Raw genomic sequence first — 14,003 nt, forward strand, 5'->3', positions numbered from 1 at the left:
ATTGAGGTCGAAGTGCTCGCTGGGTGATTGACGGGATGCAGACAAAGAGGCAGTGAGGTGGAAGTGAGGCTCGTATCCTACCCAATGACCATCACGCAGTATTCTCCCTCAGAAGCCCAAGACCTGGTCTTCGTGGTTGAACCAGATGAATATTAGATGGTCTGTATCTCAGCATATGCCGATGAATGAAAACTGCCCCGACATTCTTCCTCTGCGGTCTTCTCGAAGTGTCTGAAGCGTGTACAACGTTGCACGATCCTACATCTTCAGCCATCTGATGAACCGCACATGAATACCATCGTGCGTTGTTCCGGAGTCAGCCGACAGTAAATACGAGAGTTCATCATTTTCTCGACAATGTGCTGATCTGTATGACTGTTGACAACGTGTCTCGTGAGGGGCGAATGGGGAGACCCCGGATTTCCGTCGCTTACGCTTATGCTTGGCTTACTTATGAGCCTTTATGGTTTGGAGTCTATTGTTTGCCGGGATGCGGGGTTGCCCGCCCCGTCGGATGCGGATTTTTGAGTGTTAAAACTAGGTATACAAGCAACCTCAAGGACAAACTATCCTGATCCGACTTATCCGAACGATCGGAAAGGTTCCTGCATGATGTTCAGCCCGTTTACCTGGCCTTCCATCCGATTTCTCAAGGGGAACCTCCCAAGAAACAAGGTAGCTGTGGGGAATTGACGGCGTTGTTGAGTCGGCAAGGGGACAATGAGGGGAAGGAACCTAGCCGCTTCCGACCCGCCTGTATCATGAAGTCAAGAGACTCTTTCCCCGCCGCCATCGCCGAACTATAACTATAACCCGTTGACCACCATGATGTTGTGTCTGATCTGGTTCCTAGAACAACACTTCAATCAAACTTCGATCGACTGAACGCTGAACACAGCACAAGCCATGCTCGGAAAAATAGCCCTCGAGGAAGCCTTCGCGCTTCCACGCTTCGAAGAGAAGACCCGCTGGTGGGCCAGTCTGTTCTCCACCGACCCCGACACCCATGTCAAGGAGATCACCGACATCAACAAGATCCGCATTGAGCATGCGGACAAACACGGCGTGGGCTACCAGATTCTCTCTTACACGGCTCCAGGAGTCCAAGACATTTGGGATGCCGCCGAGGCGCAAGCTCTCGCCGTCGAAATCAACGACTACATCGCCGAGCAGATCCGTGACCGCCCTGATAGATTCGGTGCATTCGCGTAGGAACCTCCTTCACTACCTCGGATCTCATCCAAACTAACGCATCATCCAGAACTCTCTCCATGCATGATCCCCAAGAAGCCGCCACCGAGCTCCGCCGCTGCGTCGAGAAGTACGGCTTCAAGGGTGCCCTGGTGAATGACACCCAACGCGCCGGTCCGGATGGCGATGATATGATCTTCTACGACCAGCCCAGCTGGGACATCTTCTGGCAGACATGCACGGAGCTCGACGTGCCTCTGTACCTGCACCCGCGCAACCCCACGGGGACAATCTACGAGAAACTTTGGGCAGACCGCAAGTGGCTCGTGGGGCCCCCGCTCAGCTTTGCGCACGGCGTCAGTCTTCACGTTCTGGGAATGGTTACCAACGGAGTCTTCGACCGGCACCCGAAATTGCAGATCATCATGGGGCATCTGGGCGAGCACGTTCCCTTCGACATGTGGCGCATCAACCACTGGTTTGAGGACCGGAAGAAGCTGCTGGGGCTGGCGGAGACGTGCAAGAAGACCATCCGCGAGTACTTTGCGCAGAACATCTGGATCACCACCTCGGGCCACTTCTCGACCACGACGTTGAACTTTTGTATGGCGGAGGTGGGCTCGGATCGCATTTTGTTCTCGATCGATTATCCGTTCGAGACGTTCGAGGATGCGTGCGTGTGGTTCGATAATGCAGAGTTGAACTTGGTGGACCGGGCGAAGATCGGACGGGAGAATGCGAAGAAGCTGTTCAAGCTGGGGGCTTATAAAGATTCGTCGGCGTGATGTCTTGTATTCAATTCGGACTTAACTTCTTTTCCTACTCTACCCTTAGATGAACGTAGGTCATGGTCAACAGTGTTCTTTACTTTTCGTGGCAGACTATCCTACCTCTGGCTGCGGTAGACTCTGTGCTTTTCTGGTGTCTCCCTAGCAGCTTGGATATTCTTTCTTGCTTTTTGACTATAATATCCTAAGGATTGATGGCATTCCGGAAGGTATAGTCTCTACTTTTTCCCTAATTCCGAAGATAGGTTGCTTCTCTACGGCCTAGTTTGGGCTTTCATTCATGGGTAGGTCAGCTACTCCAGATGCTCTGTGAGAGAACTTGTGAATGAGCATGGTCAGTTTAGTGAATGACTTGCACCCTCCAGGGCCGAAGTAGTTGATGGCGCGATAGTGTGTGTTTCAGCACCGTGTATACAAATACTCTGGTAGTGTTAATATTACTGTTTGTGCCAGACCCAGCCTTCACTTCCACTGTGAATACTACAATATTCTGTGACTCTTCCACTGCTCTCCTTCCACCTGAATACTGCCCTTTCTTCACTTGAAGAACAGAGAACTGGATCGAATTCTCGTCCCTATATCTCGTCCCTATATCTCTTCCCTCCAGTTCTTCTTCTTCTTCTTCCTCTTCTTCTTCTTCTTCTTCCTCTTCCTCTTCCTCCTCCACACCAACATCACCGTTCTCAGCAGAACAAGTCCAACTTCCACCTCAACCTGAACTAACCATCACCACGAGCCAGGAACATGGACTTCAACGTCCCAGCCCAGCTCTCCCACAACCTCTCTGCCTTCTCCCCGATCATCCCAAGCATAAACATCGAACGAGCCGAGCAACCCAGCACCACCGAGCCATTCCCCGACTACTTTACCTCGTGCGAACAAGCCGACTCGCGAGCCGACACAACCCAGGAGAAGGCCTACAAGTACGCCCTGTCGAAAGTGGTCGAGGCCGGGGCGCAGGCCCAGCGACTCGACGCGATGCTCACGTCCATGACGCTGTTCACCCCGGAATGGACATTCCCAGATCCCACCACAAGCTTCAGCAACGCACCTTCTACCAACAGCACAAGCAGCGGCAACAGAATCACCCCACCCCCCTCCCCCATCAGCGGGCCAACAACCCCCAAACTATCAACCTACCCAACTTGGCCCCTCCACTCAGACCTCGAGAACACCACCACAAACAAGCAAAACATCCTCGAAGAGATGCGCATCCTAACCAACAGCCCGACCCTCAGCCTCCCCCTCCGCAACCGCTTCATCACGATGTGCAACACGATCCTCAGCGCCCACACGCTGCTCTTCCGGCGCGTGCCCATCCCCGGCCGCCACCACCCGCTGGACTCCCTGACGCAGCCCCAGGTGCACCGCGCCCTCCACCTCGCCCACACGCTGGTCACCGATCTCGCCGCCCTGCACCACCTGCTGCACGGCCAGTACGAGCACTGCCGCGGCGCGCAGCAGACGATCGCGCATATCGCCGGGGATACGACCAACAAGAACCCCTTCACACGGTTCTGGGAGTTGGCGGGTATTGTTATCAAGTACGCTTGCCCTTGCCCTTGCCCCTGGCCCCTGGCCCAAAACCTCATCCCCCTCCCTCCCAGCCCAAGACAAGAAGCTAACAGAGGCAAAAGCACCCTCCCCACCCCGCACCCAACCGAACAACGCCTCCTCCTCATCCTCCTCGACCTCTACGACGCCTACCTCTACACGGACTACCACCGCCTCCGCCAGTGGCCGCAGATGCTGGCCGAGGGCCACGACCCGCTGCGCCTGCGCCTGACCAACGCCTTCTTCCGGGCCTGGGATCTGCTGACCCGCGCCCTGGAGTGCTACCAGGCCATCGCCGCCGTTCACGCCGATCTGATCAGAGATTACCTGCGGCCCGCGGGTGCGCTGCTGGGGCGCGACGTCGGCGGCCGCGTGCTCTTTGATCTGCGGGTTCGGGCGGCCGTGGCGAGGTGGCGCGGGCGGGCTTATCAGGAGGGATTGTGGGGGGATGAGCGTAACGATGAGGGGGATGAGGGGGAGGATGATTGTTGGAATCGGGCTGGTGGGCGCTGCGTGTTGCAGGATTTCTTTCAGTGGGATCCGGCGGTGGTGGGGGAGGGGGAGAGGGGTTATTATGGAGATGGGATGGGGGAGGAGGATAAGAGTTGGGGTTGGGGAGAGAGGGGGTAGTTCTCGGGGATTCGGGGCACGGGTTGTGCATGCAGGGGTCGTTCTTAGGGGGATGTGGTTTTAGGGGGAGCTAGGTTGTGCTCATTCGGTTTGGGGTGATGGGTTGAGGTTGGAGATCTGGAGTGGTGGTTCTAGGGCTTCTTCCAGCTTGAGGTGTTAGTGATTTGGGATACTTCGGGATAGTTGCAACATGTGGTTCATGCTTGAGGATAGTGCAGCGATACATCAAAAGAATAATAATATCATCTCTGCGATAGATCCTCTGAGTTGACTGTTGATTCTCTCAGGTTCTGATTTGGCGATGCTATGTTGCAATGCTGGACAGGACAGCACAGCGAATAGGTTCGACAAGAACATAGGAGTAGCACATGCTTTGGTTAGAGTGCTCCATGAACATATAACCAGAAATAGAACGAGGCCCTGCGGCGGCCATATAGCAGGCCCTAAAAAATAGCTTATGGGACGAACCTTTCACCTTATACTTGACCTTGCCAGTTATGCTGGAATATCAACCTAAAGCGACCTAAAGCGACCAAAGGTACAAACTCAAAAGTCCTACAACCTACATAAAGACAACTTGGAAAAGTAGATTAGATTGATAAGATTACCAATACGACTAAGCATGTACAGCACCCCGATCGAAAACGCCGTTGAGAACCGTAGCGCCTATTTGGATCGAGAGAAGTGCAGGCTGACCCTCCCTCCGGGCAAGTTTGACATAAGCGAGTGAGACGGGAAGGCAGTAGAACAAAACGTTCCGGCGCCAACCCAAGTCCACTCATCAAAACGAGCCTCGGAAGTTAACGAGGGTCGGTGGCATTCTGCGCACATCGACTAATTGACACCTCATAGAAGAAAAGGAGAGTGGCAACTTAAGTAGTGCGGGGAGGACGAATTTCGAATCACGGGGTTGGTTTACGATGGCTCCGGAAAGAGTCATGACAGATGGTGCGAGGCCCAGGCCCGGCGCTAATCGTCCTTCTTACTCTGATCCGTCGCCAGAGGCTCGGCTTCCTCCTCGTCGTCCGGTAAAGGAACATCCATCACACGCGCGCCAGCTGTCTCCAGGACTTTGCGACTCCAGGTCCGCACGCCTTTGTAGACAGCCTAAAACGAATCAGTCGCTGGGGTCAGTTGACACAGCTCGGGAGAGAAGCCACTCACCCACAAGAAGGTACCCACGCCGACGACAACGAGCAGCCAGCCGACTCGGTTCCTCCCGGTATTCCGGCCGGAGCTGCTGCCGTTGATCAGGCGCGTGGAACGCAGCGTCAGCCCGGGCCAGGAAGAGAACGCAAGAACGGACTTGATGCAGGACAGCAAGCCCAGAGTGACCACTCCCTTGAGATAGTGCTCAGGCCAGGAGCCCTTGTGGTCACCCGTCAGGATCCTGGTCTCCGGTGGCACGGGCCAGATATCCCGCATCTCGGTGGGTGCGAGGGGATCATCCGTGTCCGGGAGGATGTTGAAAAGGGGGTCAGCAACGAAACCAAGCAAGAATACAGTAAACAACAGAATGACGAGAGTCAACGCGAGCTGCATCACGGTGCTACTAATCCAGCGCGCTAAGCGGAGACGTTCTAGTCGGTAATGGAACCCGCAGGTCGGGCAGTGCCAATAATTGCGACGGCTGTAGGCTGCGTCCGAGTGCCGCCACAGTTCCAGGCATCCTTCGTGCACATAACGGGAGGATCCTTTGCATTTGCAGGGACGAAGCAATCGACCGGACTCCGGGTCCGACGATTCGTAGACAGGCCGTTGCTGGGGCTGCAGAAACCCCGGGATATGCTCCGAGGGAGGAGGGAAGGTGGGATAGACCGTTTCCAGGCAGATGCGACAAGTCCGGGGCGAGTAGTGCCGCTGTCTAGTCTCCTCTGTGGTATTGCCCGATTCCTCCTGTGGAGGGGCTTCTGTAGGGGGTTCCTGCTCGGTGTGATCCGACTGAGGCGGCGCAGCCGGCTCCGAGGGCCACTGCCAGAGCGGCTCATTGCGCAGATCCATTCTTTGTAGGTTGTTGCTGTTGCATAGTCTGAGAATTAACAGACCTACCAGCGATCTGACGCTTGTGATGCGATCGGTGTCGCAGTTATGATTGTTGCATGAAAAAGGTTAGACGGTTGAAAAGAAACAACGAGGAGAAATGTTTTGCGGGAAGGAAAAAAAGAGGCCAGTTTAAGAGAAGCGGGTGGGGAGGTCAAGCGCACTAGCGCACTAGCCGCTCGCCTACCGTCACCGCCCCAGGCGCGGCTTGGCAGGCGAACCAGCTCTGGCTGGTTGCTTGCTACTGCTGCGTCAACATCCTGCCGCCTGCTGTCCGAAGGGAAGCTTCACGTCAATCCAATCCCCTCCTCCACCACTTCCCAACTCCATCCCCATCATCCCCATCATCCTCAATCACCTCCGTCTATCCCCCCACACATATACCTATTATCCTCCGGAGCTTCTGGAGGTGAAGCATCGTCTCCATGGCTGATCGTTACTCTTTCTCTCTGACCACTTTCTCCCCCAGGTAAGCCAAGCTCTCCGCTACTCCATTTGCTAGTACCACAGCTAACAGTCGGGGGTGTAGTGGAAAGCTGGTCCAAATCGGTAACAACCTTTCGCCAGCTACTGTCGTTACCGGGTCACTGACAATGTCTAGAATATGCTCTGAACGCCGTCAACCAGGGTGTAACGGCCCTTGGCATCAAAGGTATGGTGGCCCCAGATCCGCCGCCGCTGGCAAACAGCTACAGCTACTTACTGTCTGCCTCGCCGGAACACAGCTACCAACGGAATCGTCCTGGCCACTGAGAAGAAGTCGTCGTCGCCTCTGATCGACCCCCCCTCCCTCTCCAAGATCTCCCTGATCACGCCCGACATCGGCATGGTCTACGCCGGCATGGGCCCGGACTACCGGGTGCTCGTCGACAAGGCCCGCAAGGTCTCGCACACCGGCTACAAGCGCATCTACAACGAATACCCGCCCACCCGTATATTAGTGCAGGACGTTGCCCGCGTCGTACAGGAGGCGACGCAGTCCGGGGGTGTCCGACCGTACGGCGTCAGCCTGCTGATTGCGGGCTGGGACGAGGGCATCGAGCCCGAGACCGGCGATGCCCAGCGCGGCGACGAGGGGGAGGACGAACCCAAGAAGGCGACCGGCAAGACGGGCGGCATCCTGAAGGGCGGCCCCAGTCTGTACCAGGTCGACCCCAGCGGCAGTTACTACCCGTGGAAAGCCACGGCCATCGGCAAGCACGCCACCAGCGCCAAGACCTTCCTCGAGAAGCGCTACACCGAGGGCCTGGAGCTCGAGGATGCCATTCACATTGCCCTCCTGACTTTGAAGGAGACCATTGAGGGCGAGATGAACGGGGACACGATAGAGATTGGTAGGGTTTAATTTCTTTGCTCCAGAGAAAGAAGGTTTCAAGCTGACGTTTTACCTACCAGGTATTGTTGGACCTCCTGCCGATCACTTGCTGGGCTTTGAGGGCGTCGAGGGCGCGCGGGGACCCCGGTTTAGGAAGTTGACCAAAGAGGAGATCGAGGACTATCTGACCAACCTATAAACTGCTCCGCCTTGTTACACGTTATTGGCGGGACCTTATAGCATAATAGACCTCTATCAAGTCTGGCAAGGTTTCCACAAGATGATCCTTTTAAAGAACAATGAACAAGGGCGACAGCCGGAAGACCCTGGGACAACGCAATTGATGAAATGTATGGGCGTGTGTCGACATCGCCAAGTAATGCCGCCATCTGGAAAAAGAATACCTAGTACTAAACTAGTCAATGAACGTGATTTGTGTTGAATTTGGTCGCGGGCCTTTCAGTGCCTATGTACCCAGTAGGGAGGGACCTTGCACCGTCCACGGTCTTCTGGGGGATCTCGGCAAGATATGCTACAGTACCATTGACCCAGGACGCGGAGTGACTGGAAGAGCTCTTCCCCCATGAGGTAAATGCAAGCAACGAGGAATATATGTGATGTTCACGTCTCCGCCCCTCGGGTCACTGCAGCAGAACCTAACCCAACCACGGCACTTCTTTAGGATGTCATCACCTGACAGACAAGCCTGTCTTGGAAGTTGACAAGATGATACTCCCAGTCTATAAGCCCCCGGGGAGGAGACATGACCTGCCCGTTGGCCCTGTCCCAAACCCTCAGCAAACCAATCACCCCCCACAAACGATTTCAGGAATGAATGCTAGGTCCGGCCCCTGGAACTAAAGCAGGAACAAGCGGAAAAGGTTGCGAGTCCCTAAAAGGAAAAAAAAAGGCCCCGAGTTTGGTTTGAAACGCGGTGGAAGCTGAGGGGTCCGATCCGGAGGGATGCCCGGAAAAGGGAAGGGAGTTTGTACCTGTACTACCCCAACAGCGTGGGGTGTGCTGTACTGGTACTTCGATTCGAAGTCCATTTCTGGTTTGGGTTATTGCCGTTTCTGTTGTTGTGGCTGAATGGGAAGTCCGAGATTCTGTTGTGGAAGGGTATGTATGGCTCGGCTGTTGCGGTTGATGCTGCGCAAAAAGATGGGATTGTGGTGTCTTGTACTTCAGCTGAGAAGCTCCAGCTCCAACTCCAGCCTAGAGCAGTAGTCCCCCTTGCCCCCTCTTCGCCCCTGCTTGTTGCCTATCGATGAGGGCCAGAGCATAAAATAAAAGCAGTCTAAATAACGCCACATCCACGAGGGTGGGAAGTGTAAAAAGGGACCCAGATTCCCAAAATTGGGGGATTAGAGTTGGGCATATGACGACTCTTCTCGCACTCGCACGCAACCGGTCTTGTGTGCATTGTATTGCTCTCAGTTCGATTTTGAATCGTTCGTTGTTTTGTTGTTGTTTGAAGAATCCCAGAAGTATCGATTCGTGTGTTGAAGGTTGTGGGGGAGATATGAACCCACATGTGTTTTGGGTCTTGGGAGATCAACGGATTTAAGGTATGGCTCGTGCACTCACCCACCCACCTGGTCCATCTTATCTCTTGTGGGTTGTGATTCTGGGGGCAGTAGGGCATGAAAGTATGATGTTGCTGCTGCTGCTGATGCTGATGCTGATCATATAATCTGTCCCATCCAGGCTAGTCCTAAGACATGCGCGACTGGGGCATGGAAGAGCCGATGGACGGGATCGCGGGCGAGCTCTCGACCCAACATGGGGGCCTGCGGTCGACGCTGCTCTTCTTCATGGCGGTGGCGTGGTACAACGTGATCGAGCTGGTGGTGCTGGTGCTGACGACGTTCCGGCGGTGGCGGGGGCTGTACTTCTGGAGCCTGCTGCTGTCGGGCGTGCTGGGGGTGGCGCCGTACACGGTAGGCTTTCTGCTGAAGTTCTTCACGCAGACGCCGGCGCGGGCCACCGTCACCGTGCTGACGGTGGGGTGGTGGACGATGGTGACGGGCCAGTCGCTGGTGCTGTACTCGCGGCTGCACCTGGTGCTGCGCGACGAGCGCATCCTCCGCCGCGTCCTCCTCATGATCCTCGCCAATGTTGTGGTCCTGCACGTCCCGACCACCGTGCTCACGTACGGCGCCAACCTGCTCCAGACCCCCGCCTGGCTGCGCGGCTACAACATCATCGAGAAGCTGCAGCTGACCGGGTTCACGGTGCAGGAGGTCGTCATCTCGTTGCTGTATATCTGGGAGACCGTCAAGCTGCTGCGCATGTGTGCCGCCCGCGAGAACCGCAAGATCATGCGCCAGCTCGTCGGGATCAATGTCGCCATGCTCGTTATGGATCTTGTGCTGCTCAGTCTCGAGTATGCGGATTATTACGCCGTGCAGATTAGCTTGAAGGGCGCCGTGTATAGTATTAAGTTGAAGTTGGAGTTTGCTGTGTTGGGGAGGTTGGTCGCGGTCGTGCATAATCCGTGTCCGCCAGCGCCGATTGACGGGGATATGCAGCTGAGTCGCTATGCTGGCGGGGGAGGGCAGGGGGACGACGGGGACGATGGCCATGGTGACTCGCGAGGCGCGATGGTCGCCGTGCAGCGGGCGCCGTTGTGCGTGACGGGGGAGAGGACGCATCGTCATCTCGCGTTGAATGAGGTGAACGTCTCGATGAAGTGGAAGGATCGCACGGACTTGGAGAAGGGTGATTGCGAGTCGGAGGTGAGGTAATGACTTGATATGACGGTTATGAATTCATGTGTGCATGTGTCTATGTGTGTGTATCTAATTTCCAGCTTCTAACTCCGCATCACGATGCCAGGATAGTGAGCAATTGATACAGGTCAGAGTCCAGTCACAGTCGGAAGACTTCTCGAAAAGAGCCCTGTACAAGGAGGTGAGGGTGATCAATTCCCATCCAGCGACCCAGCATCGGCCTCATCGCCTCCAATCCACTCGAATTCTCCCTCGGAGTCCTCTTCATCCTGGCTGTCGGCGATCTCTTCCGCTTTGCGCTTCCGTTGGCAGGCCGAGGCTTCAGCTTCCTGGGTAGAGCTTGCTTCCACGACGATCTGCTCTGGTTGTTCGTCTTTGTCTTCGGCTGCTGGAGGGGAAGAAGTATCCAAAGCGTGCAGCCCATCCTAACAACGAACCAGTTAGCCTTGCTTTCATCCCAACACACTCCCCAGAACGAAACATCGAGAACAGAAGGAAGGCAAAACGAACCTCCCTCACCCCAAACCCAACCACAGTATCCCCCACCACCCGCCCGCGAACCACCCTCCCTCCCCTCTTCATCACCTCGACTACCCTCCCCTTTCTCCATCCCCCTTCTCCCTCCCTCCCCGACTCAACGAAATCCTGATAGACCACCACCCGTGTAAACACACAACTCTCCCAGGCCGCCGACCCTGCCACCACAGGACACAGCGTCGCCCGCACCTGGCCCCGAATCCGGGTGTGGGTCTGGTTCGTCACCAGGACAGCCATCGTTCCTGCGCCTCCGCCGGCCGTACTAGCCAGCTTGGCCAGCTGCGTCGCCAGATCACCCAGCACGTTCCATTTGCGGTTGACCAGCCACTGGATGTGGGCTTTGTCATGCACCTGCAAGGAGGCGCTCAGGGCGGCGCGTTGGTCGCTCGGGTTGGGGAAGTACGGGGGGAAGGGGGCGGAGATAGAGTCGACGACTAAAAGGGTGGTGGACGGTGGGGGGAAGTTGGGGGGTGGGTGGTGGATGAGGGAGAGGAGATGTGGGAGGGTTGGGGTGTGGATATGGATGAGATTTTGGGCGTGGATGCGAGGGTCGGATTGGTTTTGTTGCTGCTGTGCAGCGAGAAGGCGGCTGAGTTGGCGGCGGGGGAGTGGGGGGCCCGTGTCTGATATTGAGGTTTAGTTTGGGGGCGTGGTGCAGTAGGTAGTATAGAGAGGGGTAGGGGCTCGCCTACCTATCCAGACGACCTTTTCGCCCTTGGCTAAGGCTGTTGCTGCGGTGTTTAGGCTGCGGGGATGTGTTGGTTACTGAAGGGGTAGATGTTGCGGGAGGAAGGAAAGAAGACAAACGCTATGGCGGTCTTGCCTGCGCCCGGGGGCCCGAAAATCTCCGTGACATGACCACACGGTAGGCCCTTGCTCTGCAGATTCCCGAAGTCTTGAAGATCATCTTCGATGGGCGGGGCGACTGCCTCGTCAAGCTGGGGGAGACCCGTCGAAACGGTCTTGTTGCCTAAGGCAGCCGACGCGGTCGACGCGTGCAGGGACTGCGAGGCCGGGAAGGAGATGACTCGGTCTAGGGGTGTTAGCTGCTTGTTATCTGTGATCAGATATTGAGATGTGATTTATACTCACTGGGATCCTGGCTGGGAAGGCCCAGAAAGTCGAGTCTATTCATGATGAGTAGATAGATGAGATGGTTCAATGGAATTAAGGGTCACGCGTCGCCCGCGCGTCTCGGCTTGTTCACATTCAGCGGGATATGAGGATCTTCTGATTACGTGCTGGATTGAGGCTGTGATGCTGTCATGCTTGAGCTATCACTTGAGCATCAGAACGAGGTTCTGGACTGTTGCCTTGACAGTTAACAGTTGACGGTGCTCAGAAGACCTGCCGTAGTCCAGTCCAGTCCATCCCGCATCGGCATTGGAAGATGTTCTGGAAGCTCGGGAACGAGCCGAGATCCGATCTCGCCCCGATCTGATAAAAATCGGCCCCGCGGAGGACTTACACTTTTTTGAATCACGTCGATAATCTAGTGGTTGTATAACTCGATGATCTTGCATTCCGGGACTGCATTAACACTACATCCAAATCTACATCTCACCGACCCCATCCTCGTCATAAGTTCAAGCAGAAGACCCAAAACCACCACCATCAATGTATGACTCAAATCTCACCACGCTCGATGCATCAGACAATGGTGCATCCTCACTCCAACCCCTCCTCCCCTACATCATCGCACTCATCGTCCTCCTCCTCCCACTGACACCCTACCTCCGCTCCTCCCCCAAACCCCCACGCGGCTGTCGCCGCCTCGGCACCAAGAAGAGCAACATCACCGACGAATACGACCCGCAATACAGCGCAGGCACCCCCAGCGACGCCATCGACCCCAAGACCGGCCTGCCCGCATGGCGCATCAAAGCGCTCTTCACCTACCCGATCAAGAGCTGCACGGGGGTCGAGCTCGACAGCGCGGAGGTGATCGACACCGGGCTGAAGTACGACCGGCTCTTCTGCTTTGCCGAATACATCGAGGCGAAGCAGCCAATCCCTCCTGCCACCACCACCACCACCTCCACCACCTCATCAGTCAATGCCCACGACAAGCAGAGCAAGGAAACCGGACACTGGACCGCGCGCACCCTCCGCGACCGCCACTTCTGCAACCTGGCCCTCCTGCGTCCCGAGATCTGGGTCCCCGATCCCACCTCCCCAACGTACTCCCCGTCCCTCCCAGAGATCAAATCCCAGGGCGTGCTGGTCATCCACTACCCGCGCACACTGCCCGCCCGCCTCGCCCGCCTACCCCTCCTCCCCGCGCTCGTCAGACTAGCTCTCACGCTGGGCCTGATCCCCCGCGAAGAGTCCTTCCGCGTGCCCCTTGACCCCCCCAACCCCGATTCCCCCTCCGATCCCAAGACTTCAGAGGAGAAATACCCCCTCCGCCCCATCAAAATCTGGAAAGACACCCCGCTCGCCCACGACTACGGGCACCACCTGCCCGCCTCGCTGCGCCGCTTCCTCGCCGATCCAACCACCGACGCACAAAAGCCCCTCACCCTCTTCCGCGAGTCCGCCGCCCACCACCGCCAGATCTTCCGGAACGCGCCCCCGAAAGAGCCGCTGGGCTTCCAGCCCGTCACCGGCTTTCAGGACGCGTACCCGCTGCATCTGCTCAATCTGGCCAGCGTGCGCGATGTGGCGCGCCGGGTTCGGACGGAGATTCCCCGGTTGACGGTGCGGCGGTTCCGCGCGAACGTGGTCGTGCAGGGGCCGGGGCGGTTTGAGGAGGATGCGTGGCGGCGGGTTCGCGTGGGCGGGGGCGTGTCTTCTTCTAAGGGGGAGGGGGAGGAGGCACAGGCTGGGGACGAAGGGGCCGGGGTGGAGATCCATCTGGCGTGTCGGACGATGCGGTGTCGGTTGCCGAATGTCGATCCGGATACCGGGGTGCGCCATCGCGCGGAGCCGGATCGTACGCTGAAGGGGTATCGACGGATTGATCGTGGGGATCCTACGAATGCGTGCTTGGGGATGCAGTTGGTTCCGGCGGTTCGGAGTAAGTTTTTTCTCTTTCCTATACGGGGTTGGGGGGGGGGGGGGGGTCTGTGCTAACGACTGTCTAGACTTCACGCTTCGCGTCAATGATCCCATCACGGTCCTCGAGACGGGTGAGCATTGCTATATCAAGATGTTGGCGCCTGGGGAAGTGGTGGAAGGAGTGTGATGGAACCTTACAGTGGCTGGCGATGGGCT

The 14,003-nt window shown here is 56.7% G+C and overlaps 7 protein-coding genes across 7 annotated transcripts; 5 read left to right on the forward strand and 2 right to left on the reverse strand.

Moving 5' to 3' along the window:
- The first annotated feature begins 509 nt into the window (after positions 1–509).
- Positions 510–2,045, forward strand: BO82DRAFT_355745 (amidohydrolase family protein). Its single transcript, XM_025635534.1, has 2 exons — positions 510–1,208; positions 1,262–2,045. Exons 1-2 carry the CDS (start codon positions 907–909, stop codon positions 1,974–1,976), a joined length of 1,017 nt encoding a protein of 338 aa, XP_025490368.1. The 5' UTR covers positions 510–906; the 3' UTR covers positions 1,977–2,045.
- A 678-nt stretch (positions 2,046–2,723) lies between these two features.
- Positions 2,724–4,163, forward strand: BO82DRAFT_403628 (uncharacterized protein; the record flags this gene model as incomplete). The annotated part of the gene is made up of 2 exons (XM_025639399.1): positions 2,724–3,523; positions 3,617–4,163. 2 exons carry the CDS (start codon positions 2,724–2,726, stop codon positions 4,161–4,163), a joined length of 1,347 nt encoding a protein of 448 aa, XP_025490369.1.
- Positions 4,164–4,740: 577 nt separating this feature from the next.
- BO82DRAFT_355746 (uncharacterized protein) lies at positions 4,741–6,286 on the reverse strand. Its single transcript, XM_025635535.1, has 2 exons — positions 5,328–6,286; positions 4,741–5,270 (listed from the first exon to the last, which is right to left on the reverse strand). The coding sequence occupies exons 1-2, from the start codon at positions 6,162–6,164 to the stop codon at positions 5,133–5,135; spliced, it is 975 nt and encodes a 324-aa protein (XP_025490370.1). The 5' UTR covers positions 6,165–6,286; the 3' UTR covers positions 4,741–5,132.
- A 444-nt stretch (positions 6,287–6,730) lies between these two features.
- pre8 (proteasome core particle subunit alpha 2) lies at positions 6,731–7,758 on the forward strand. The gene is made up of 2 exons (XM_025635536.1): positions 6,731–7,537; positions 7,599–7,758. Exons 1-2 carry the CDS (start codon positions 7,030–7,032, stop codon positions 7,715–7,717), a joined length of 627 nt encoding a protein of 208 aa, XP_025490371.1. The 5' UTR covers positions 6,731–7,029; the 3' UTR covers positions 7,718–7,758.
- A 1,499-nt stretch (positions 7,759–9,257) lies between these two features.
- Positions 9,258–10,052, forward strand: BO82DRAFT_313523 (uncharacterized protein; the record flags this gene model as incomplete). Its single annotated transcript, XM_025632482.1, has 1 exon — positions 9,258–10,052. A coding segment is annotated over exon 1 (786 nt), but the record flags the coding sequence as incomplete, so codon positions are not given.
- A 224-nt stretch (positions 10,053–10,276) lies between these two features.
- On the reverse strand, positions 10,277–12,140 carry BO82DRAFT_338773 (uncharacterized protein). The gene is made up of 5 exons (XM_025633448.1): positions 11,880–12,140; positions 11,595–11,820; positions 11,480–11,532; positions 10,761–11,410; positions 10,277–10,675 (listed from the first exon to the last, which is right to left on the reverse strand). The coding sequence occupies exons 1-5, from the start codon at positions 11,920–11,922 to the stop codon at positions 10,442–10,444; spliced, it is 1,206 nt and encodes a 401-aa protein (XP_025490373.1). The 5' UTR covers positions 11,923–12,140; the 3' UTR covers positions 10,277–10,441.
- Positions 12,141–12,294: 154 nt separating this feature from the next.
- Positions 12,295–13,974, forward strand: BO82DRAFT_384608 (MOSC domain protein; the record flags this gene model as incomplete). Its single annotated transcript, XM_025638119.1, has 2 exons — positions 12,295–13,806; positions 13,874–13,974. Exons 1-2 carry the CDS (start codon positions 12,405–12,407, stop codon positions 13,972–13,974), a joined length of 1,503 nt encoding a protein of 500 aa, XP_025490374.1. The 5' UTR covers positions 12,295–12,404.
- Between the last annotated feature and the right edge of the window lie 29 nt (positions 13,975–14,003).

Source organism: Aspergillus uvarum (assembly GCF_003184745.1).
Source record: "Aspergillus uvarum CBS 121591 unplaced genomic scaffold BO82scaffold_39, whole genome shotgun sequence".
Taxonomy (NCBI): Eukaryota; Fungi; Ascomycota; class Eurotiomycetes; order Eurotiales; family Aspergillaceae; genus Aspergillus; species Aspergillus uvarum.

What these genes read in the sequence shown, in the direction of transcription:
- BO82DRAFT_355745 (XM_025635534.1), top strand. Translation starts at nt 907, where the DNA reads ATGCTCGGAAAAATAGCCCTCGAGGAAGCCTTCGCGCTTCCACGCTTC. An exon ending in GATAGATTCGGTGCATTCGC is followed by an intron (nt 1,209 to 1,261) that starts GTAGGAACCTCC and finishes CGCATCATCCAG; the next exon opens with AACTCTCTCCATGCATGATC.
- BO82DRAFT_355746 (XM_025635535.1), bottom strand. Translation starts at nt 6,164, where the DNA reads ATGGATCTGCGCAATGAGCCGCTCTGGCAGTGGCCCTCGGAGCCGGCT. An exon ending in GCGTGGGTACCTTCTTGTGG is followed by an intron (nt 5,271 to 5,327) that starts GTGAGTGGCTTC and finishes GATTCGTTTTAG; the next exon opens with GCTGTCTACAAAGGCGTGCG.
- pre8 (XM_025635536.1), top strand. Translation starts at nt 7,030, where the DNA reads ATGGTCTACGCCGGCATGGGCCCGGACTACCGGGTGCTCGTCGACAAG. An exon ending in CGGGGACACGATAGAGATTG is followed by an intron (nt 7,538 to 7,598) that starts GTAGGGTTTAAT and finishes TTTACCTACCAG; the next exon opens with GTATTGTTGGACCTCCTGCC.
- BO82DRAFT_338773 (XM_025633448.1), bottom strand. Translation starts at nt 11,922, where the DNA reads ATGAATAGACTCGACTTTCTGGGCCTTCCCAGCCAGGATCCCA. An exon ending in CCTTCCCAGCCAGGATCCCA is followed by an intron (nt 11,821 to 11,879) that starts GTGAGTATAAAT and finishes TAACACCCCTAG; the next exon opens with ACCGAGTCATCTCCTTCCCG. An exon ending in CGAAAAGGTCGTCTGGATAG is followed by an intron (nt 11,411 to 11,479) that starts GTAGGCGAGCCC and finishes CCTCAATATCAG; the next exon opens with ACACGGGCCCCCCACTCCCC.